The sequence below is a fragment of the Pantherophis guttatus genome, chromosome 11 (genome assembly GCF_059756535.1).
Source record: "Pantherophis guttatus breed Tessera chromosome 11, ASM5975653v1, whole genome shotgun sequence".
Lineage (NCBI taxonomy): Eukaryota > Metazoa > Chordata > Lepidosauria > Squamata > Colubridae > Pantherophis > Pantherophis guttatus.
This window is the reverse complement of record NC_142073.1, coordinates 25,542,820-25,561,897: the sequence shown is the minus strand read 5'-3', so window position 1 is coordinate 25,561,897 and position 19,078 is coordinate 25,542,820. Positions and strand designations below refer to the sequence as shown.

Below are 19,078 nucleotides of genomic sequence, written 5' to 3'. Positions count from 1 at the left end.
TAAGCCAACTGGCTCAGCAATATCAAATACTAATTCCAGAGATCCATCACAAACATGGACCTTCAGAGGGGCAATTTCATACCTTATTTGTTTATAATTTAATAATCGCATTTGTAGTTTCCACAGGGACAATCCGGAGCCTAAATAACTGGGCCAACCCTTCCAATTAGCAGATAAACGGCTAAGAAGTAAGTCAACCGACTTTGAAGTCTACAAATGTAACCATACATTTGGTATGCATCCATCTCTCCCTGCTGGCCTTCCGGGTAGGTCTTGGAGAGGACGGATAGGACTCCCCTGGCTGTGATGTCCTCTATTTGGATCTTGTAATTATTTTGCATTGCTTTGGTTCTAATTGACTGCACATCCTTGTTTTTATGTTGTGCCTTACTCTGAGTTGGAAGCAGCGCTAAGCCAGCTGCAATTTGCTGAGGGTGCAGAAGGCCTCGTTGCCTAGCAACCGAGGCAACATCCAAAATCCTTGGATTATCTGGGAGTGGTTCGGCAGGCTTCCCCTACAGAGGGAGGGGGGAGGGCTAATGCAAATTCAGGTGGCCCAAGAGTAATGGGAAGGGGCTTTGCCCTTAGCTGGCAGCATGGAGGCTCCCTGTCAGGGGCCCAGGGCCCTCGGGTTTCTTCTTGCAATGCATGACTTGCTTCCCTCACCCGCAGATCGTGTCCTTCTACACAAGGCCGTTGTCTACACGTGTGTGTGGGGGGGGGGGCTGAGGAGGTCAGGGATTGTAGTTCTCTGGGCTTTGAGCCCAAGCCTGCTGCCTTAATCCAATTTGCACTCTCTGTTCTGAGCTAATTGATCCCCTGACCGGCTGGCTTCCCAGATCACTTGTTTCGCTTCTTTCGAGGAGCATCAGGAGGAGGCAGGCGGCCATCTTACCTGCCTCACTTGGTCTCTTTCTTTGGGGTAGGAAAGGGGGCAGCCAGGCGCCTCCCCTCGGCTTTGCTGCAGGTAAGTTTGGCCCCGGCAGGAAGCGCTCCCAGAGCAGCCAGAGCCTGCCTGAAGCCCCTTCCCCGGTCCCTGGGGTTCATCCCCGACCCTCCCAGGAAGCGGAGAGCTTGAGCTTCCAAGCAGCCCAACCCCCCCACCCCTGGGTTCAGCCCCATCACCTGCTGAAACATCAGCAGCCCCCAGAGCTGATTCTTCCAGAGCAAAGTGGCCAGCTTTAGGGGGCCGGCCAGCCCTTGTACCTGGGGAGAAGAGGGAGAAATGTTGCTGGGAATGGCACTTTTACAGTGAGAGGAGGGGGCTGGGGCCTTGCTCCCCAAGTGCAGGTGATGAGCTGGGGGGGAATGCTTTGGTGACCTGAAGAGGACCTCAGATCATTGTGCAGGGAAAGCAAATGGGAAGCGGCTTCTTTGCTTGAGGATATGGTGGTCTTTAGCCATTGTAACAGTTGAGCCTGTTTTTCTGACCCCCCATCACCCCCCCCCGCATTTGTCAGTGTGCATGTGCGGTTTGTGCATGTATGTGTCAGTCTGTCTGTTCCTGCAATCCCCACCCCCCTCCTGTAGGCATCCCAGAAAATGCTCTCCAGCTGCTATCTGAATGCATTCAATAATGGAAGCTCACCTGGTTCTGCTATCAAAGGGCTTAGCTGAATAGATTTTGATTGGAATCTGCCTCTCGGTGATTCCATGGCGAGTCCATTATTCAGTCAGTGCCATGGATGGCAGAGGAACTCTGAACCTTTTTCTCAGAGACTTTCTTTCCAGATGTTAAGCAAGGTTTCTTGTCATCTCCTCTCTTGGGATCTTTTAGTTCTGCTGTTGCCACCCAACTCCTCCCTTTTCCCCAGTTGGTGAAAGAGCCACTGGTAGCATGGAGGGTATGAAAATGGCAGCTGCGGCTGGATCTTTGGTTGTGGAAAAAGGAGTCCAGAACATTTTAGACCGGAGCTGGTCAAACTGGAACAAAACGCAGTTGGTTCTCCATCGACGGGTGTTGCCTCCTGATGGGCTCCAGAGAGCAGCCCCCGCCCTCTGGCAGTTGACCCAGAAGCGCTTCCTTGAGGGCTTCCATCCCTGGCCAGAATGTTTCTGCTGCCAAAGCCTCAACCATCTCCCAGATGGGCTCTTGGCTCTCAGGGCTGTACACAGAACTTGAATTACTTAGCCACAACCAAAAGAGCTTTCCTGAGGGGAAGCTCACTTCCTCACTGGGAATTGCTTTGCGCCACTGCCTGCAGCCGTCCACTTTAGGAACTGGGGCGATCTGGCTGGACCTGGAATGCAGTATTTGCATCTGCTGGTTCTGCTTGGGACTTGAGCTTCACTGGACCAGCAATTCCCTGGCCATCAGGAACCTTCTAGATCAGTGGTCCCCAACCCCCGGTCCGCGGACCGGTGCCGGGCCGTGGAGTACCTGGCACCGGGCCGCACAGCGGCCGGGGAACATGAACGCTGCAGCGCAAAGGCTCCTGGGCCGTGCGCAAAAGCTCCTGGGCCGTGCGCAAAAGCTCCTGGGCCGTGCCCCCACCCCTGCGCGCGCTCAGCGGGCCGCGGCGATAAAAAGGTTGGGGACCACTGTTCTAGATCATTTTTCTGTTTTGGGGACAATTCAGAATGATCTGTGCGCAGCTTCACCAGAAGGTGCCATGCATAAAAAGCAAGTGGAGCTTCAATTGCTGCGTTGTGGCTGTCCCCTTGATTTCTTGGACCATTCCTGCCATCACCCGGAGCCTCATGTCATGATTTTACAGTAATTGCCCTAGAAGTATGACAGCCACTCGCCACAGTGTGGCAATGCCTAAGGGGCAAAAGGCCCAACTGGCTCCAAGAACCCTCCAGAGGCAACTTTGAGGACTACGGCAGGCAGATTCCAAATGAGGCTGGGATAGATAACTGGAGCCAAATGATCTCTGGTGGGTGAAGCAGGGCTTGTCAGCCACTTAAACGAAGGCAGCCCAGGTGTCTTGACAGGGCCTCTGCAGGTCCTGGTCCAAAAAGTGCAGGTGGATTTATTAAAAATGGCAGAGCATGGATCCATCACTGTGGCCACTGCACTTTTTGGACCATTCCATGAAGCCATCCCTGTCCTCCTAGGAGACTGTAAGAGGGATGCAGGAAGGCCTGGCATCGGTGGCCCTCTCTGAACCAAGCCAACTGTTGGTCTCTCCTCCAACATGCCTCCCCCTGGGGTTTCTTTTCCAGGCGCGTCTTGATCTTGGAGCTTCTCTCACTCATCCACTTTCTGAGTCTCCCCTGGGTCAACGCTGTCCCCTGCCCTTGATTCAGCCTTCTGCCAGTGCCAGGATGTTCGACTGGATTGAGAAGGTGGTACCCCAGCCTCCTGTGAAAATCCATGTTTCTGTGGTGGGAGAGAAAGATGCACCAGTGGAACAGAGTGCAGCTGTGGACGAACCAGAACTTGCCAAGAAGGTGAGTGGCTGCCTCGAAGTAGCACAGCACAAAACATCATGCTGTGCTACTTGAGATTGCTAGGCCTCGCTGCCTTAGAAGAGTGAGGAAAATTCTCTGGGACGACTCTCATCCTGGTCATGGCTTCTTTACCCTCCTACCATTGGGAAGGAGATATAGAAGCATAGCCAGCTGCACAAACAGGCTAAAGAACAGTTTTTATCCATGGGCTGTCAGACTCCTGAATGCGAAATAACATCATAACTACGTAGTATGATGGACTTGAAGGGCCGGCGCAATGTGTAACATGTTCACACTGGTGTAATAGGACTGGGTGTTTGTTAATACGATTTATTGGTTAGGGATTTTCTGTTTCACTGTGAGTTGTATTGTGTTGGAGGTATGCACTGAGGGAGCTCCACCAATCTCATTGTACATATGTTGTGCAGTGACAAGAAAGGTTATTATTATTACTAGTTCTCTTACCTGCACAGAATGCCAGTGCCAGACGAGGGTGCACAAAACCCAGTCAGTTCTCCAATTTTTCCCAAGGAAAAGTGAACCTTTCGGGGACCGCTCACAGAGGGGGAATAACACTTGGGTGATTCTGTGTCATGGTCCAAAGTTGCACTGGCCACTTGGCTGCTGGTGGCTAAACAGGCTGTGGCAGCGTGGCAGCATTCACCTAACATGCTCTGCTAAAGTGAATGCGCCACATAGGGGCTTAATGGGATAGACTGCAGCATACATTATGGCAAAACAGCTGCTGGGATCCCGCGATGCATAGAACTGCCAGACTCTGTTTTTCTTTATTCGTTTTATTCTGAGACAGTTAGCCAGCAGATGCCCCCACTTGGTGTGGAGAGAACCTCAGTCAGTCTGCCCAGGAACGAAAACAGCTGAAGTTCAACAGACTTTAGGACAACCAAAGGAAACCGAGTCATATACGCACACACATTAACAGAGCAGACAATCCAGTGGTGCTTCCAACACCTCAACTTTGCTTATTAGCACAAAGGGGCTTTGGAACTGGGAAAGAGGTTGGATGAAGATCGGAGCTGGATGGGACCTACTGATCAGGATCTCCATCACTGGGTGTCCTCAAAGCCAGTTGGCGCATTAAAGGCCTCCCTGGGTCTGCCACTCTTTCTTCAATTGTTCCTGAACCCGGATCAGCCTTTGTTGTTGCTTCAGCTTGTTTTTGTAACGAAAAAGTCACAAAATGCAGTCAACATAAGGAATAACCTTGAGGAACAGGAGGAAGAGAGAGCACTAAGATAGCAAAAGATTAAAAAAAATGTGAGTCTGGGCCAGAATCATAACTGAAAAAATGTCTCATATGAGACCCCCTCTAGTTCTTATGAAGATAAGGGGGGGGGAGATTTGCAAGATTTTGTTACTGTGACTTATAATAAAAATAGTCTTGGCACGTATGACTTTGGTTTCCTTGAAGGGCTGACCAGATTGGCCTCCCTCCCTCAAGGGCTGATGTTCTCAGGAAGCCCTGCAGAATTCACTCAGAACAATGTGACAAGGATGGAGTCAGGGCCTCCTGTTCCATGTTCCACTGCTTGATGTTTCATGTAATTCATTCTTTTCTTAAAGCTGCCAAAAGGAGACTGCTGCAATCCAGCAGAAGGTAATTCAGCTCCCCATCAAAGCTTTGATGGGCAGGTGCCCAGGCTGTGCCCAGGCTGTGCCAGGTGCTGCCCCCAACATCCCAGGGCAGTCCTTGCCCCTCTGTCAGTCCTGCAGGATGTGCTCTGCCCGGTCCCAGTGGGGAAGAGTCACACTTGATTCCTGGGATACTCCTTTCCCTCCTTTGGGTCTCCCCCTCCCCAGTTTGGGAGCAATATTTACTTATTCACAAGATGTCTGGTGGATGGCAGGATGCCCTTTCACCCTGATATTATTTCAGCATCTTTTTTAAAAAAATTAGGCTTCTCATCTAAGGCAGCACTTTGTGTGGAGAAAGGTTCGCAAGAGGCCTCCAGACTTCCTGCTGCTGTCTCAGTAAAGAGCTGCTGTCACCCCAAAGATTCACCAGTTTTTCTTTTTCTTCACATAGCGTCCATCCCAGAAGAAGGCCTGGGCACCATGGACCTGTGGCTGCCGAGGGAAAGGTACCGGCTGCTTCCTTTTCAGGGCAAAGGAGGCCACTCTTTTCCCCAGAGGCCTCTTGGACCACCTGCAGGGACAGTGTGGATTGCTGTCGAATGTGGGTCAGTCTGCTCTGGGTGCAGAAAGGATCACTTCGCTGGCTGAAATACGTTTTATAGGACAAAGAGGGGAAGAGGCCTGTGCCAGTCTTGCCTTCTGAGAGCAAAAAAGTCAGAGCATTAGCAGGAAGGGCCGAGGTCAGAAGGGCCCAGGGTGGAATTCTGAGGGGGCTGGGATGCACAATCCCAATGGAGCTGCAGTTTTGCCTGTTATTGTAGAGCAGTTCTGGCCAAATGACCTCACTTGCCTGCTCCATTGTTCCGGTCCTTGGCGCTTCCACATCAGCTTCCTCCCGCTTCCTCCCAGGGCTGGCCAGGGGCTGCTCTTCTGGCTCTCCCAGAGGCTGCAGAAGACGATCCCACAGCTGCCGGAGAGCTCCCAGGTCCTGGAGGCCAGCATTGATATTCCAGAAGAGGTGAGGCGGGACACGCCGGTTTCCGTCTTTGAATTCCTCTCTGGAGGTTTAATTCCTGGCGGGAATCCTGGTGCTGGTGGTAACAAGGACTGTTTTTTGTCTGTGTTCAGATGGAAATCCAAAGCTTCCATGAAGAAGAGGAGGAATTAGGTAAATGTCAGCCACGTGTCTTTCTTGGAAGTAGCAGGTGGCCTAGAGCTCTTGGCTTCATTTCCATGCATGGGGTCATCAGGCGCTTTTCTCCTTTTCAGCCATTACGGTCCTTGAGTCAGAAGAAGAGTCTGAAGTGCAGTCCAGCAGTGACAGCAACACCCCAGTTAACACGTAAGCACCTCCGGGCTCCGAGCTTCCTCTGGGCTTAGATTAAAAAACCTTCCAAGTCGGACCTACCCGGTGCTCTTATTTCTGAGGCAAATGCAGTTCCATGGGCCCCTGGGAAGTCTTTGGTGGGCTGGAGCCCACCCACCCACGTCTAACGTGGTAGCTGCAGGAGAGGGCAGAGGCGGGGTAGGGGTAGGGGTAGGGATGGAGGGGCTGGGGTTGGATCACTTTTGTTGATTACAGCCCAAGGCCCTGAGTCCCTACGCCTGGGGGAGCTGCCTCAGTTCTTAATCAGGGCTCTTTTATCTTTCCAGCAATGGGGGGAAAGTATTTACTTGGCTGATGGAAGGATTTGAAAAATTAATGCCTCAGCCAGAGAACAGGAAAAAAGCCGAGGTGAGTGCAAGGGAGGCAAATGCATCATCTAATTTATCCGGCCAGGAAATCAAGAACTCTTGGGTACATTCAAGCAAAATCCATAGGGATAGAAAATCATATCTGTGTAAATCTATGTTCCTAAACCTTGATTATGATAATGTGCAATGAGAATTTTTGAGCTGGGGCAATTTCTCCACCTGGGTGTTTAAAGGCTTTGCAGACGTCGGTGAGTTCCAGCCCAGCCAAGACCCCAGTTCAGTCAAACTTTGAAGCATCAGGAGAAAGTTTTCACCAGGAAGCATCCTCCTGCTTCTGCCTGCTCCCAGTGGCTTTTCCATGCGGTGTGTCTTGTCCTTTAGCCACACTTACACACACGGACAATCTAGGTCACAAATTAATTGTTGCCAAAGTGTATATTGTAGTGGGGCTTGGAGGGGAGCAGGACCCCTACACCTGTTCTGTTTGGATTTCCATGGCCAGCACTCCCTCTTTCTAATCACACAGAAACTTGAGCTCGTGCAACTTCTCTGCTTAAGAAGCTCAAGAACCTGCATTGAATATAACTGGCATCATTTTAATGTGTGTCACTGATCAATGGATTTCAGAGCAATTGAGGTTTAGTTGTTGCACCTTTGCTATACACTCCTCAGAGCCCTTGGACCCCAGGTGTGTGGGGGCCATGATGGCTTTTTCGGTTCTTGGGGGATCTGAGACAGCCCTGTGATTTGGATGCTCGTTTTATTCTTCTTTCTGCACCAGGAAAGGATCCCAGGAAGAGCTGCTGAAGGTGAGTGCTTAACCCTCTGATATTGAAGGGGTGGGTGGGAGGTGGCCTTGATGATCCTTAAACCCTGATGGGACACAACATTGATTTATTTATCCCGGTTGGGATGGGGGTGAGTCCTGGCTTTATATATTTTCCATGGACTTCCCTGAATAGTGTCAGGAACAAGCCTTTCTTGCTGTTGGCCATTGAACCTGACAACTCACACTTCTCACAACTGCTAAGCAGAGAGCTATGAATCCAGCACCTGAATAATCAGAATCATGAAAAGATGGCACCAACAGGCAACCTGGCCTTGATCTCAGGAAATATTTGAGGTCTCAGAGTCAGAGAGGGTGTTGCAACTGAAAACTCAAATCTCACTCCTGGTAGTCTGGGAAAACGGAGAAAATCTGCCCTGTCCTGACCCTGGAAGCTCATTAACAATAGCAATAGCACTTAGATTTACATACCCCATTGTAGTTCTTTTACAACCCTCTCTAAGCGGTTTTACAGAGTCAGCTTCTTGCTCCCAACAACCTGGGTCCTCATTTTATCCACCTCAGAAGGATGGAAGGCTGAGTCAACCTTGAGCCGGTGAGATTCGATCTGCTGAACTGCACCTAGCAGTCAGCTGAAGTAGCCTGCAATGCTGCACTCTAACCACTGTGCCACCTCAGCTCTTTGGTGCCAAGCACCTCGGAGCTTCTCTGTCTCTTAAGCCTCCTTTGAGCTGCACATTAGTCCTTAGAATCAGTTCTACTTGCAGGTTTCCTTGAGAAGGAAAGTCAGGCAAGGGTGTTTCTTTTTCTATTTAGAAAAAATAATTATATTTTATTTTTAAAGTAGATATTGTATTGATTTTACAACTGTCTTTTGTGTATTGCCTTTTTAACCAATGAAAGCCATGCTGAGTGTTTGCAATGGAATTTTAACACCAAAACATTCTGATGGCTTGGTGGTAGCACAGCCCCAGCCTCAATTCCTCCTGTGTGTAAATCATCCTCAGCTGATTTAAAAGGGAGCGGTCGAGTGACGTCGCAGAGTGACCCTCTCCCAGGCAGTCCTCCCAGTTCCACTGGAGCAATGAATGGAACCTCTGACAAGCAGTCCTACCTCAGCCTTCCTCTCTTTCCACAGAGACCTGGAGGCAACGGAGCCCAAAGGTAGGGGGGCCTTCCAGAACACACACACTCCTGAGTCAGAAAGGGCCCAAGAGACCAGGTGGATACTCAGTGGGTCACAGCCTTGGTTTAACTGGGGTTTGGAGGAGTGAGGCTGCAGTGCGGTGGTTGGGGTACCTGGCGGGTAAGAAGCAACTTTTGGTGACTGCACCAAGAGAGCCCAGCCCATCCCCCATTTCCTTGGCATTTCCCAGAGTCTGATCATGGGCACAAAGCGGATGATGAAGAAAAAACAGAATAAATGAAAAAGATTTGTTAAGCTCTGGTAAGGACATAGGAGAAGCAAGAAGGAGGAAAGAACCCAGTTTTAAATAAGAAAATGCATTTATTTTTTCACTTCACATTTACATAAAGGATCACAAGTTTTGGAGCTAGAGAAAATAGATTTGTAAAAAGCCTTTGCTTTTTCCCTGAGTCCAGGGATGGTTTGACCAGGAAGGAGAAGACAGAGGAGCAGTCAAGAGCAGCTATGCTCCCCTGGGAGGACCAAGAGCCTGAGCACAATTCTTAGCAAGCACCCAGTGATTTAGCGAAGGAGGGAGACAAGAGCTGGGAACTTGCCCTGCTGCCTCACACAGCCTCCTGTCAGGAAGGCCCCCTGGGGAGAAGTTGGATGTCCTTCTAATGAGACTCTTCTCCCTCCCCAACAGCCTGTTCAAGTGTTTCCTTCAGGGACTGGAGAAAGTGATGCCCCAGCCTGTCACTAAAGCAAAACAAGATGGGCAGGTAAGTAGGGAAACGTCCTCGGGTTACAGAGTTGGGACAATTGCAACCAGAGCCATCAGCTAGCTTAGCCTGTGTAGGCCAAGACAGAAGCTAGAAGGTTGTTTAGCAGCAACTTAATGAGAGAGAATCCACTTCTCTAAGGAAGCAAGGAGCAAAAGGGATCCACTGGGCTCCCAGGTCCTTGAGCATCTCTGCCTGAGAAAAGAAACCATGGAGATGCCTCAGATTCCATGAGCCGTCAAGGAAATTGGTTGTTTCTTTTGGTCAGTGGAGTCTTGCCAACAGGTTTCCCAAAGGCCTGGGAGAAATGATTGCTCGCTCTGCTGGTCTTGCTTTGCAGTGAGTTGACCTTGGGTCCCAGGAATGCCCTATCAAGCTTCAAGCAGAGGGAAAGGGGAGGGGAGAGGGGAAGAGGAAGGGGAAGGGGAAGGGGAAGGGGAAGGAAAGGAAAGGAAAGGAAAGGAAAGGAAAGGAAGGAAAGGAAAGGAAAGGAAAGGAAAGGAAAGGAAAGGAAAGGAAAGGAAAGGAAAGGAAAGGAAAGGAAAGGAAAGGAAAGGATCTTTTCAAAAATCCAGAAGCCTCTGCAAGGTCTTGCTGGGTGAATCTCACTTTCAGAAGGAGTTTAGCCAAGACCAGGGTTGGTGTTCACCCAGCATCCCATCAGCTCTTAGTCCAACGTGTTGTTTACCTGCTTCATCTTCTACTGGCTACTAGAAGGGAGGGGTGATTCCACAGGCTTCCATAGACTCGGGCATGGGGATTTTCCTGCCCCAGGGAAGAAAGCTGAATATTCTCTTGGCTTGAAGGTCCTTGTCTCTCAATGGGAGTGGGTGAAAAAGATGAGAGGGCGGTCACTAACTGCCTTCCCACTTGTTTTTCTCCACCCCCTCCAGCAAACGAAGAGCACAGTCCAGGGCCGAGAAGAAGAAAGTAAGTCCAGTGTTGGTTCCCTTTGATGCTGTTTTGTTAGGCAGCCATGGCTGGCCCCCAGTCCTTGTTCCTTCAAGACGCCTGGCAGCAGCACCATCCCATGGGGAGCCTACAATCTGTTCAAGAGAGGCCCTGTCAGCTGGTATCAGATAGGCAAGGGCAGTCCCTGGGAGAAGGGCTGTGGAGGCCCACAGCCCACAGCCCACAGCCCACAGCCGTGTCTGGTTTTGTGTGCTGCAGATGTCTCGGTAACCACTGTATGGACAACGGGACCTTGTTTGATGCAGGTGGTGGAAAGTGTAGTTCAATATAGCTGAAGGGTTTCAGTTAGATGCATCTGAATAAGGAATCCCTTGCAAGAATGGTTCCTTACCCTGGAAGATTTTTAAGGCCAGTGGAGTTCAGACAAGGGTTTAGGCAACACATTAAACCACAAGTGCGGCATTACATGAATTCATCCAGTGGGGCAAACCATGGCATGAAGTGTGAGCCTGGCCCTTAGTTTCCCCATCTTCTGATTTTCAATTCCATGCAAGGATGAACGTTCTCTTCTGAGAGATATCCAGCTTAAGCAGCAAGTCCCAACGTTTTCCATCTCCATTCAGAAAGGGAAGTTTGGGTGGGCGGGTGGGGATCCGTCTCAGGGATCCATGCAGAAGGGCAGTGATTTCCCACTTAGTATTGGGAGTTGGTTCTCTAAAAGCCGCTGTTGGGAGCAGCCAACTGCTTTTTTAAAAAACAAATTCAACAGCCATTGAGGCATTCCATTCATTTCTTTGGTTGCCCAGAAGAGGCCAGTGCTGTTTAGCCCCAGATCCCTTTGGCAACTGCAAGTGGAGCCGAGCCCACCTGAGGAGCACCCGCTCACTTATCTGTGAGGAAAGTGCCAGCCTTCTCGCCCTTCTTCCAGCCCAAGCAGTTCACGGTCATCTAACTTTCCTCCCTTCTCCTTTTGTTTCAGCAAGCAAAGGGGCTTAGCACCCCTGAAACAAATGGACACGGATGGTTTTGGAGATCTCTTTTCATGAACCAAGTGAAGCCAGCCTGACTTTTGGGGGTGCATATTGAGTCAGAATCATGAAAAACCAGAGTTCAAAGGGTTTCTTTTCCAAAATAAAATAAAGTAAACCTTATAGCAGATTTTGAATGTGAGATGCTTTTCTGGGTTACAGGTCTATGAAAAAAGCAACCTCTGGAGAGTTGGGGACTGTGGCCTTCGAGATCATTCCTCCTCTGAAGGTCTTCTTAGCTACGGGTCACATGCCCTGGTTAAAGCCACATTGAACATAGGGACAATTTAGGGACTTTGTGGCTCCATCTGATGGTCACTTAGGATTAGTGCCTCTCCTTGAAAGTTGAGGGTTGGTTGTGCCTCAAAAGTTTATAGCAAAAACTGCTAATTTGGGGGCTTACTTGGATAAAATTAGTTTTAATCAGCATTTCTTTTTCAAATCATATTATTGAATGTGTCCAGACTTGCAGTATACCAACAGCTGTGCCTCCATCTTTCCTGTGTCCCATCAGGTGTAGTTCTTCTGGAATTATGGAGGCTTCCATCCCACCTGTTGTCATGCCAATGTTGGCTGTGTTCACAACAACACTGTAGGCTCAGTTATCAAATTGATGCTTTCTGGGGAGCATTCACTCAATCCAGTAAAATCTAAATTAACTGAATGGAATGAAATTAAATGAAAATTAAATGAAATCACTGATAGTACCCCAAACTTAACATCAATTTTTCTGTACCCCAAAGTCAGCCAAAGGCAGATTCCATAGGACTCCTATCTTGCACCGCTCACTTCCCTACCTGGCATGGATCTGTCAATGTTTTTCTCTTTGGGGTTAAATGAGGGAAATCAATTAGTGTGATTAGGCAACATAGGGAACCCCTAACCAACCAAGAGGTTAGCAGGAAATGGGACTCAGATAACTCCAACTCTCCTTCATTAGGATAATGAAAAGATTCTATGGCCACAAAGCCTTATTTAAGAAGCCAGGATGTGCATTGTGGCTTACTGTCTGCACCTTCTCTATTGAAGCACTTCATCTGGTCATGGCCACCTGCAAGATGGAGCTTTCTGCTGTATCTTCTCCTGGAGGGCCAGAATCTATAGATCTAGTTGAGCCTCCTTCTTATCCTAGTCTTCTGCCACAACCTTCAAACTCCAGGGCATCCTGACATTTGCTTGGTCTTGCCAGGATAGGTTGCAAATAATTTCCAGGCCAGGCGAGAGCCTCTGCAGCAAGGCACAAGAGCACCTGATACAGCCTCAGAGCCTGCCTGGCCCAGCCAACTATGGTGGGATCTCCCACCTCCTTAGACCCCTGGGCCTTGTGAGACCCTGAAAATCTTGGTTGAGACATCCCAGAAGTTGCTACACAAAGGCTATTTCAATTTGACAGGCAAAAAAAACCCTGTGCACTATGTTAACTATTTCACTTCAATTACATGTGGTTAGGATGCAAATTAGATGCAATCAGTTTGATGTTTGCTCTGGCAAACCCACCCACCCACCCCCTGCCCCTAGGTTTTCGGCATGCAGTCCTCAACTTCTCACTCCCAGCCCAGACATGATCCTTTGCATGGCCCTGGGGGCAGAGAACGGAGAACCTTCTGGCCTTGTGAAAGTGGGTCTGTGCAAACATTTTGGGACCCTTCCCTCCTCTGTTCTTTTTCCAGGCTGCCCCACTGAGAATGAGGCGAGTGAGGCACCTCCCCTCAGGGGTTCATTGGGCTCCCCTCCTTGGGGAGAGAGAAGCATCACTCTCCTCTTTCTGCAGAGGTGGCATTCTGCTGGGGAGGATGGGAGCGGAAGTGTAGGAACACATTACGAAGATTGCCTCAAATCAGCAAGAGCCTAGCAGCGCAGTTAAGGACTAACAAACTGAGCAAAACTGCAGAAGTTCCCATGAGTGGCAATCCCTTCAACAGAGGCAAATGTTAAGTGTTTCAAATTCCTGGAGAATAGCAGGGATTCTCTCTGCAGCATCTACCAAAGTCTCCAGTGACTCTGCTTGTTGTGAAGTCAAAACTTGTGTGTACTGCCTGCTTCGAATCCGAAAATCAGGATCTGGCCAGAGCAGCCAGGGAACCAGGGAGAGCCAAGGGATGGACTTTCAGTTGGCATTCAGAGTCCTGGCTGTTTCTTCCACCGTTCCTGTTGCCATTTGAGATCTTCCTTGCTTGGCTGTTCGTGCTCTTTTTGCAGCCCCTGCTCTTTTTCACCTCTTCTGCTCCAAGACCCAATCAGGGCTGTTTCTAGAGCCCACCCTCAGTCAGGACAACATCTGCAGCAGGACTGGGTCATGTGTGAGTCATCTTGTTATGGAATGATGGGACCAAACAACATTCCTGGGTCAGCCAGAGACAGTTTTATTGCGCAGTTTCAGAACCAGATTTGTATCTGCAATTCTGGACCAAGAAGAGCTCTGATACAACTGCTTTTATACATCTGCAAGACAAAGGATTTTGCGAGCACAGCAGTTTTCCATATATGGTTAACATACTTTTGTTACATGATAATTGACACTTTCTAATTACTAAATTCTTTCATTATTTTCTAGTTCATAAGATTATTTTAGCTAAACATCCTTCCTCAATTCTGTGACTGCTGATGCATAGATTCATGGCTGCTTTTGGATAATGAGTAACTTTTTGTTTCAGATGGATGTCTTTGCATGTCTTTACATCCTTGACAGCTAGGCCCCTCAGAAGATATATATTACCAAGAATGAAATTTAGCTGACTTAGTGTAATCTCTAAACAAGCACATTTCTTTCTTATAATAATGTGAATAATGAGGGTCCTTCAGTGTTCATATAGCTGACCCTATACTATTCCTACATCATTCACATTAATCTGCCTGCACTGGGAGGTCCTGTGGATTTAAAAAACAACCCCAACACTTTCCTGGACCTCATCTCCAAATCTGAGAAGAGTCTTCTCCCAAAAAAATCTATATCCTAATAAAATGGCTAACTTTTAAGTTGCCACAGGTTTCTCAATAGCTGGGGTCACATGTCACTCAGTCCAAAGCCAATCAAATTTCACTCTTGTGGTATCAGATCAAGGGCCCTTCACCTGGCAGGCTTTAGCAGTGAGTGCCGGAACAAGATCACATGAAGTGTTAGTATCGGTTTATAAGGCCTTGGTAAGGCCACACTTGGAATACTGCATCCAGTTTTGGTCACAACAATATAAAAAAGATGTTGAAACTCTGGAAAGAGTACAGAGAAAAGCAACAAAGATGATTAGGGGGCTGGAAGCTAAAATGCACAAAGAATGGTTGCAGGAATTGGATAGGTCTAGTTTAATGAAAAGAACGACTAGGGGCGACATGATAGCAATGTTGTGAGGGGCTCCTACAGAGATGAAGGGATGAACCTATTCTCCAAAGCACCGGAAGGCAAAACAAGAAGCAACAGACAGAAACTAATCAAGGACAGAAGCAACCTAGAACTAAGGAGAAACTTCCTGACAGTGAGAACAATTAATCAGTGGAATGGCTTATCTCCAGAAGTTGTGGGTGCTCCATCACTGGAGGTTTTTAAGAAGAGACTGGACAGCCACTTGTCTGGAGTGGGATAGGGTCTCCTGCTTGTGCAGATTAGGAGACCTCCAAGGTCCCTTCCAAATTTGTAATTCTGTTGGCTTTGTATGGCTCCATCCATTTTTCTTGGAGAGCTGACTGACCATTTGGGGGTTGGATACTACTTGCCAATTGATCGGATCTGGTTTCTCAGTGAACAAGGCAGTCTGGTTCATCCTGGGCTCCTAACTGTGGATGGGGTTAATCTGTGCTCTTGGCCCTGCCTGTGCCCTTTGTGCTGTCTTGTCTGCACAACATGCTACATCCTAAGATGACCCAGCTGAGCATGGGGTCTGAGTGCCAAAACAACTACAGCCAATTATGGCCCTGGAAAAGGGCAATCCTGGAGCAACCAGAGACAGCAGTTTATGATCTTCGTGAAGATTTCCCATTTGGCACCAACTTGATGGTTGGCTGCTTGTGCGCCTGTGAAATAATCTCCAATTTAACTGCTTCCCAGGATTCTTGCTGGGCATTGCGGGAGCATCCAGCAGGGAGCATCTGCAGTTCTAGCCAGCCTTTGAGAGTCAGGAATGTTCCCTACTGATGAGCCTGCAACAATATCTTCCTTATGGCTCACCATGTTTATTTACATAGAATAGAATAATAGAATAGTATAGAATAGAATAGAATAGAATAGAATAGAATAGAATAGAATAGAATAGAATAGAATAGAATAGAATAGAATAGAATAGAATAGAATAGAATAGAATTTTCTTTTATTGGCCAAGTGTGATTGGACACGCAAGGAATTTATCTTGGTGCATATGCTCTCGGAGTACCTAACAGAAAAGATACATTTGTCAAGAATCATAAGGTACAACACTTAATGATAGTCATAGGGAGCAATAAACAATCAGGAAACAATATAAATTGTAAGGATACAAGCAACAAAGTTACAGTCATACAGTCCTAAGTGGGAGGAGATGGGCGGTGTGAACGATGGGAAGATTAAGTAAATCTACTAAGTCTAAGTAAGACTTAGTAAATAGTTTGACAGTGTTGTGGAAATTATTTATTTAGCAGAGTGATGGCGTTCAGGAAAAAACTGTTCTTGTGTCTAGTTGTTCTGGTGTGCAGTGCTCTATAGCGTCGTTTTGAGGGTAGGAGTTGAAACAGTTTATGTCCAGGATGTGAAGGGTCTGTAGATATTTTCACAGCCCTATTTTTGACTCGTGCTGTATACAGGTCCTCAATGGAAGGCAGGTTGGTAGCCATTGTTTTTTCTGCAGTTCTAATTATCCTCTGAAGTCTGTGTCTGTTTTGTTGGGTTGCAGAGCCAAACCAGACAGTTATAGAGGTGCAGATGACAGACTCAATAATTCCTCTGTAGAACTGGATCAGCAGCTCCTTGGGCAGTTTGAGCTTCCTGAGTTGGTGCAGAAAGGTCTCTACTGTTGATACTGTGTTATCTAGTATTGTGAGAGGTGGAAGTATGGAAGGGTTTCTCCTAAAGTCTACCACCATTTCTACGGTTTTGAGTGTGTTCAGTTCCAGATTGTTCCGGTCGCACCACGGTCGCACCACGCATCACCACATTGATGAAAAGATGAAGATGAAGTTGCTGTTTCAACATCTGGGCTCTTTGTTGGTGCTTCTCTGGATGGAGGAGCACTACCTATGAAAGAGCAAGTTCCCTCTGCAGTGGAAATCAAGCTTTCCAGCAACTTTCTGGATACCAAATGGCCTCAATTACCTCAGCTTACTTTTACTTCTTTCTTTTTTCTAGACTGTAAATACATTTTCAAGCAAGCTCTCATACTCACTCAACATTTTTAGGTTCCATAAATAGCCAGAAGATCTCCACAAAGAACCTGTGGAGCCCTGGGATAAAAAGATGATGCTATGCTCTCCAGAACATTATCTTTCCATTTATTTCCCCTTTTTAATTAAAAGAATCTACAACTAATTACATGAAGTAATGATTGGGAGCCTAGTCAAAGGAGGCTTCCACAGGTCCTGAATTGCCTGAATCTCAGATTCTGAATCTCAGTTGTACAAATTGGTCCTAATTTTTATTTAGTGCATTGTACATATAACCCACGAGCGAACTGGTAGCAACGGGTTTTGAAACGCGCCCCTGAAATAGCTCAGCCTTTGTCTGAGGCACACCAGTACACCAATGTTCTCAATCTTGCATCTTACCTCCTGCCACTCTATCGAAGGACCTCATGGTTGAAACAAAAAGTCCACTTCCTCCCAGAATAGTGTTTCAATTTACAAACATACTGATGTTATATCTGTCAGAGTACTTTACTGAGTTCCACCTGAGGCAAATGTCCCAATGGCAGAGACCCACTGATAGTGGTTTGCTTCCCCTCATCCTATTCTTACAACAACCCAATCCAGCCACAAAATAGGTCAAGATGGAGCCCCGATTATCCAGGAAGATTCATGAGGAAATGAAACTGGAAGCTGCTGTTGTCTTTCGAAGAAGCTGTGCTGTAGGCACGCAGGAGATTTGTTCCCAAGGAAAGACAGCCAGCTGAAACAGGCCAGGACCCTTAACCTTTTCTGTAACTGGGACCTGAAGTGAAGGCCCTTCGTGCCAGAGTCCCCTGCCAATTGTGGCAACTGAGAGAAAGTCATGCAGCCATTCAGGTGACTTCTGAGTCTTGTGAGTCCAGATTCCATCTAGGTTGTTTAATGAGCAAGCGAAGAGTCTGAATCAGGCAGGGCTATTCAGTCTGGAGCCACAAGTATTCCACATTCCTTTCTGTGGAAACTGATGCCCCTTTCTTTCCTAAAGTTATCTTAGGAACCATTTCTTCCCTTGCCCCTGTAAAGCCCAACTTCACCGCTTAGCCTTGCTTTCTCTTTTTCAGCCTGTACCTTTTCCATGGAGAGGGATGCAGAAGATGATGGTGAGATCCAGGTGGAAGTGAGATGTTGGTCCTACCTACCCGAGTATCATCTGGGCTCTCCCCCCAGCCCAGGGAGGAAGCGCTATGGAAGCCAGCAGGAAAGAAGGAGGTAGGCACTAACGAATGGTCCTTCAGGACAGATGGGAGATGATGGGGGAGCTGTGGCCACAGAAACCAAGGCCTTACCTGGTGGGGGGCAGAGGGGTCTGGGGGCCTGGACAATGCCTGCCTAGCAAAGGCTGGATGGGATCCCAGATTCTCCAGAGCATTTTTCCTGAGCTGCAGACTCTTCTTGCTTCTTCCACTGCCCCTTCAAGGAAGGACTCAAACAGCAATGGGCAGAGGTGGACGGTTCCTTTGGGAAAACCCATGTGGTTAATGCTGAGGGTGCTGGGCTAGGAGCAGGGAGAGCCAGGTTCTAGTCCTCAGTGCTAGAAGCTCCCTGGGTGACTTTGGGATAGGTCTCCCTCTCAGCCCAGGGTGGGCCTGGGTGGTTCCAGTCCAAGATCTGGCTCTTCTTTTGGCCCTCTCAGCCCAAGCCTCTTCCCCAGAGAGCTGCCACGGGTCAAATAGGGACAGGGGCGTTATGTGTGCCCTTCAGCTCCTGTAGACAAAGAAGAGAGAATTGAAATAAAGAACCTGTGATGGAAAGAAGCCCTTGCCAGACTGAAGGTTTTGGCCATGGCAGAGTAGCAGATCTTGCTTTTCCTTTGAGTTTGTTTTTATTCCCATTTCCATGTTGGTCTTGTCTGAGTACCTGTGAGCCAAAGTCTCCTTTGCATTCAGAATTAGAGGTAAGAAGATCAGCCCTTCTTCTGGAGGTCACTTCATCCTTCCTCAAACAGATGTGAAAAAGAAATCCTTGGCTTCAAGCAATGTTAATGCCTCCCAGGAGCGCAAACGAATCATGTTTCTAAAAGAACAGCTTCAGGCATTTGTTGCAGTAATAGAAATTAAATACTTTCTAAACCCTTTGACTTCCCCCTAAAAAAGCAGAAGGTTGCAGTGTAGCTGAAAAACAGAAGTGCCAGAGGCCTCCCCTTGCATTGTTCCTGCATTCGTTTCTGAAGTCGCCAAAGCACCACATCAAAAGCAGCACTCTGAAAGAGCCTCTGTTAGCGTTTCCGAGGGCTTGCAGTGATGCACAGTGCTTAGTAACCATCCGAGTCGCCTGGTGACTCGTTTTCCTTCCTAGCAACTTCCCTGCTCCTGGAGACAGCAGGTCTTCGGTCCCCAAGCACTGCTGGGCTGCAGGCCGGGTGGACGGGGGCAGGTCCCACACAGCAAAACAAACACATCCCACGTAAGGAGGA

General features: G+C 48.2%; 1 protein-coding gene and 1 long non-coding RNA gene across 2 annotated transcripts; one reads left to right on the top strand and one right to left on the bottom strand.

Annotated features, from left to right (window-relative positions):
• The first annotated feature begins 596 nt into the window (after positions 1-596).
• On the top strand, positions 597-11,452 carry LOC117670447 (uncharacterized). The gene is made up of 13 exons (XM_034425590.3): positions 597-967; positions 3,169-3,396; positions 4,981-5,014; positions 5,444-5,498; positions 5,902-6,010; positions 6,121-6,160; positions 6,262-6,334; positions 6,646-6,727; positions 7,469-7,496; positions 8,482-8,638; positions 9,307-9,382; positions 10,276-10,312; positions 11,274-11,452. The coding sequence occupies exons 2-13, from the start codon at positions 3,271-3,273 to the stop codon at positions 11,288-11,290; spliced, it is 834 nt and encodes a 277-aa protein (XP_034281481.2). The 5' UTR covers positions 597-967; positions 3,169-3,270; the 3' UTR covers positions 11,291-11,452.
• A 2,209-nt stretch (positions 11,453-13,661) lies between these two features.
• Positions 13,662-18,619, bottom strand: LOC117670446 (uncharacterized). Its single transcript, XR_004592641.3, has 2 exons — positions 18,523-18,619; positions 13,662-18,369 (listed from the first exon to the last, which is right to left on the bottom strand). It is a non-coding gene; the product is annotated as an uncharacterized LOC117670446 (long non-coding RNA).
• Between the last annotated feature and the right edge of the window lie 459 nt (positions 18,620-19,078).

Excerpts from the sequence above, each read along its gene's own strand:
- LOC117670447 (XM_034425590.3), top strand. The coding sequence starts at position 3,271 with ATGTTCGACTGGATTGAGAAGGTGGTACCCCAGCCTCCTGTGAAAATC. Across the intron at positions 6,011-6,120 it reads GCATTGATATTCCAGAAGAG|ATGGAAATCCAAAGCTTCCA; the intron begins GTGAGGCGGGAC and ends GTCTGTGTTCAG. Across the intron at positions 7,497-8,481 it reads CCCAGGAAGAGCTGCTGAAG|CTGATTTAAAAGGGAGCGGT; the intron begins GTGAGTGCTTAA and ends AATCATCCTCAG.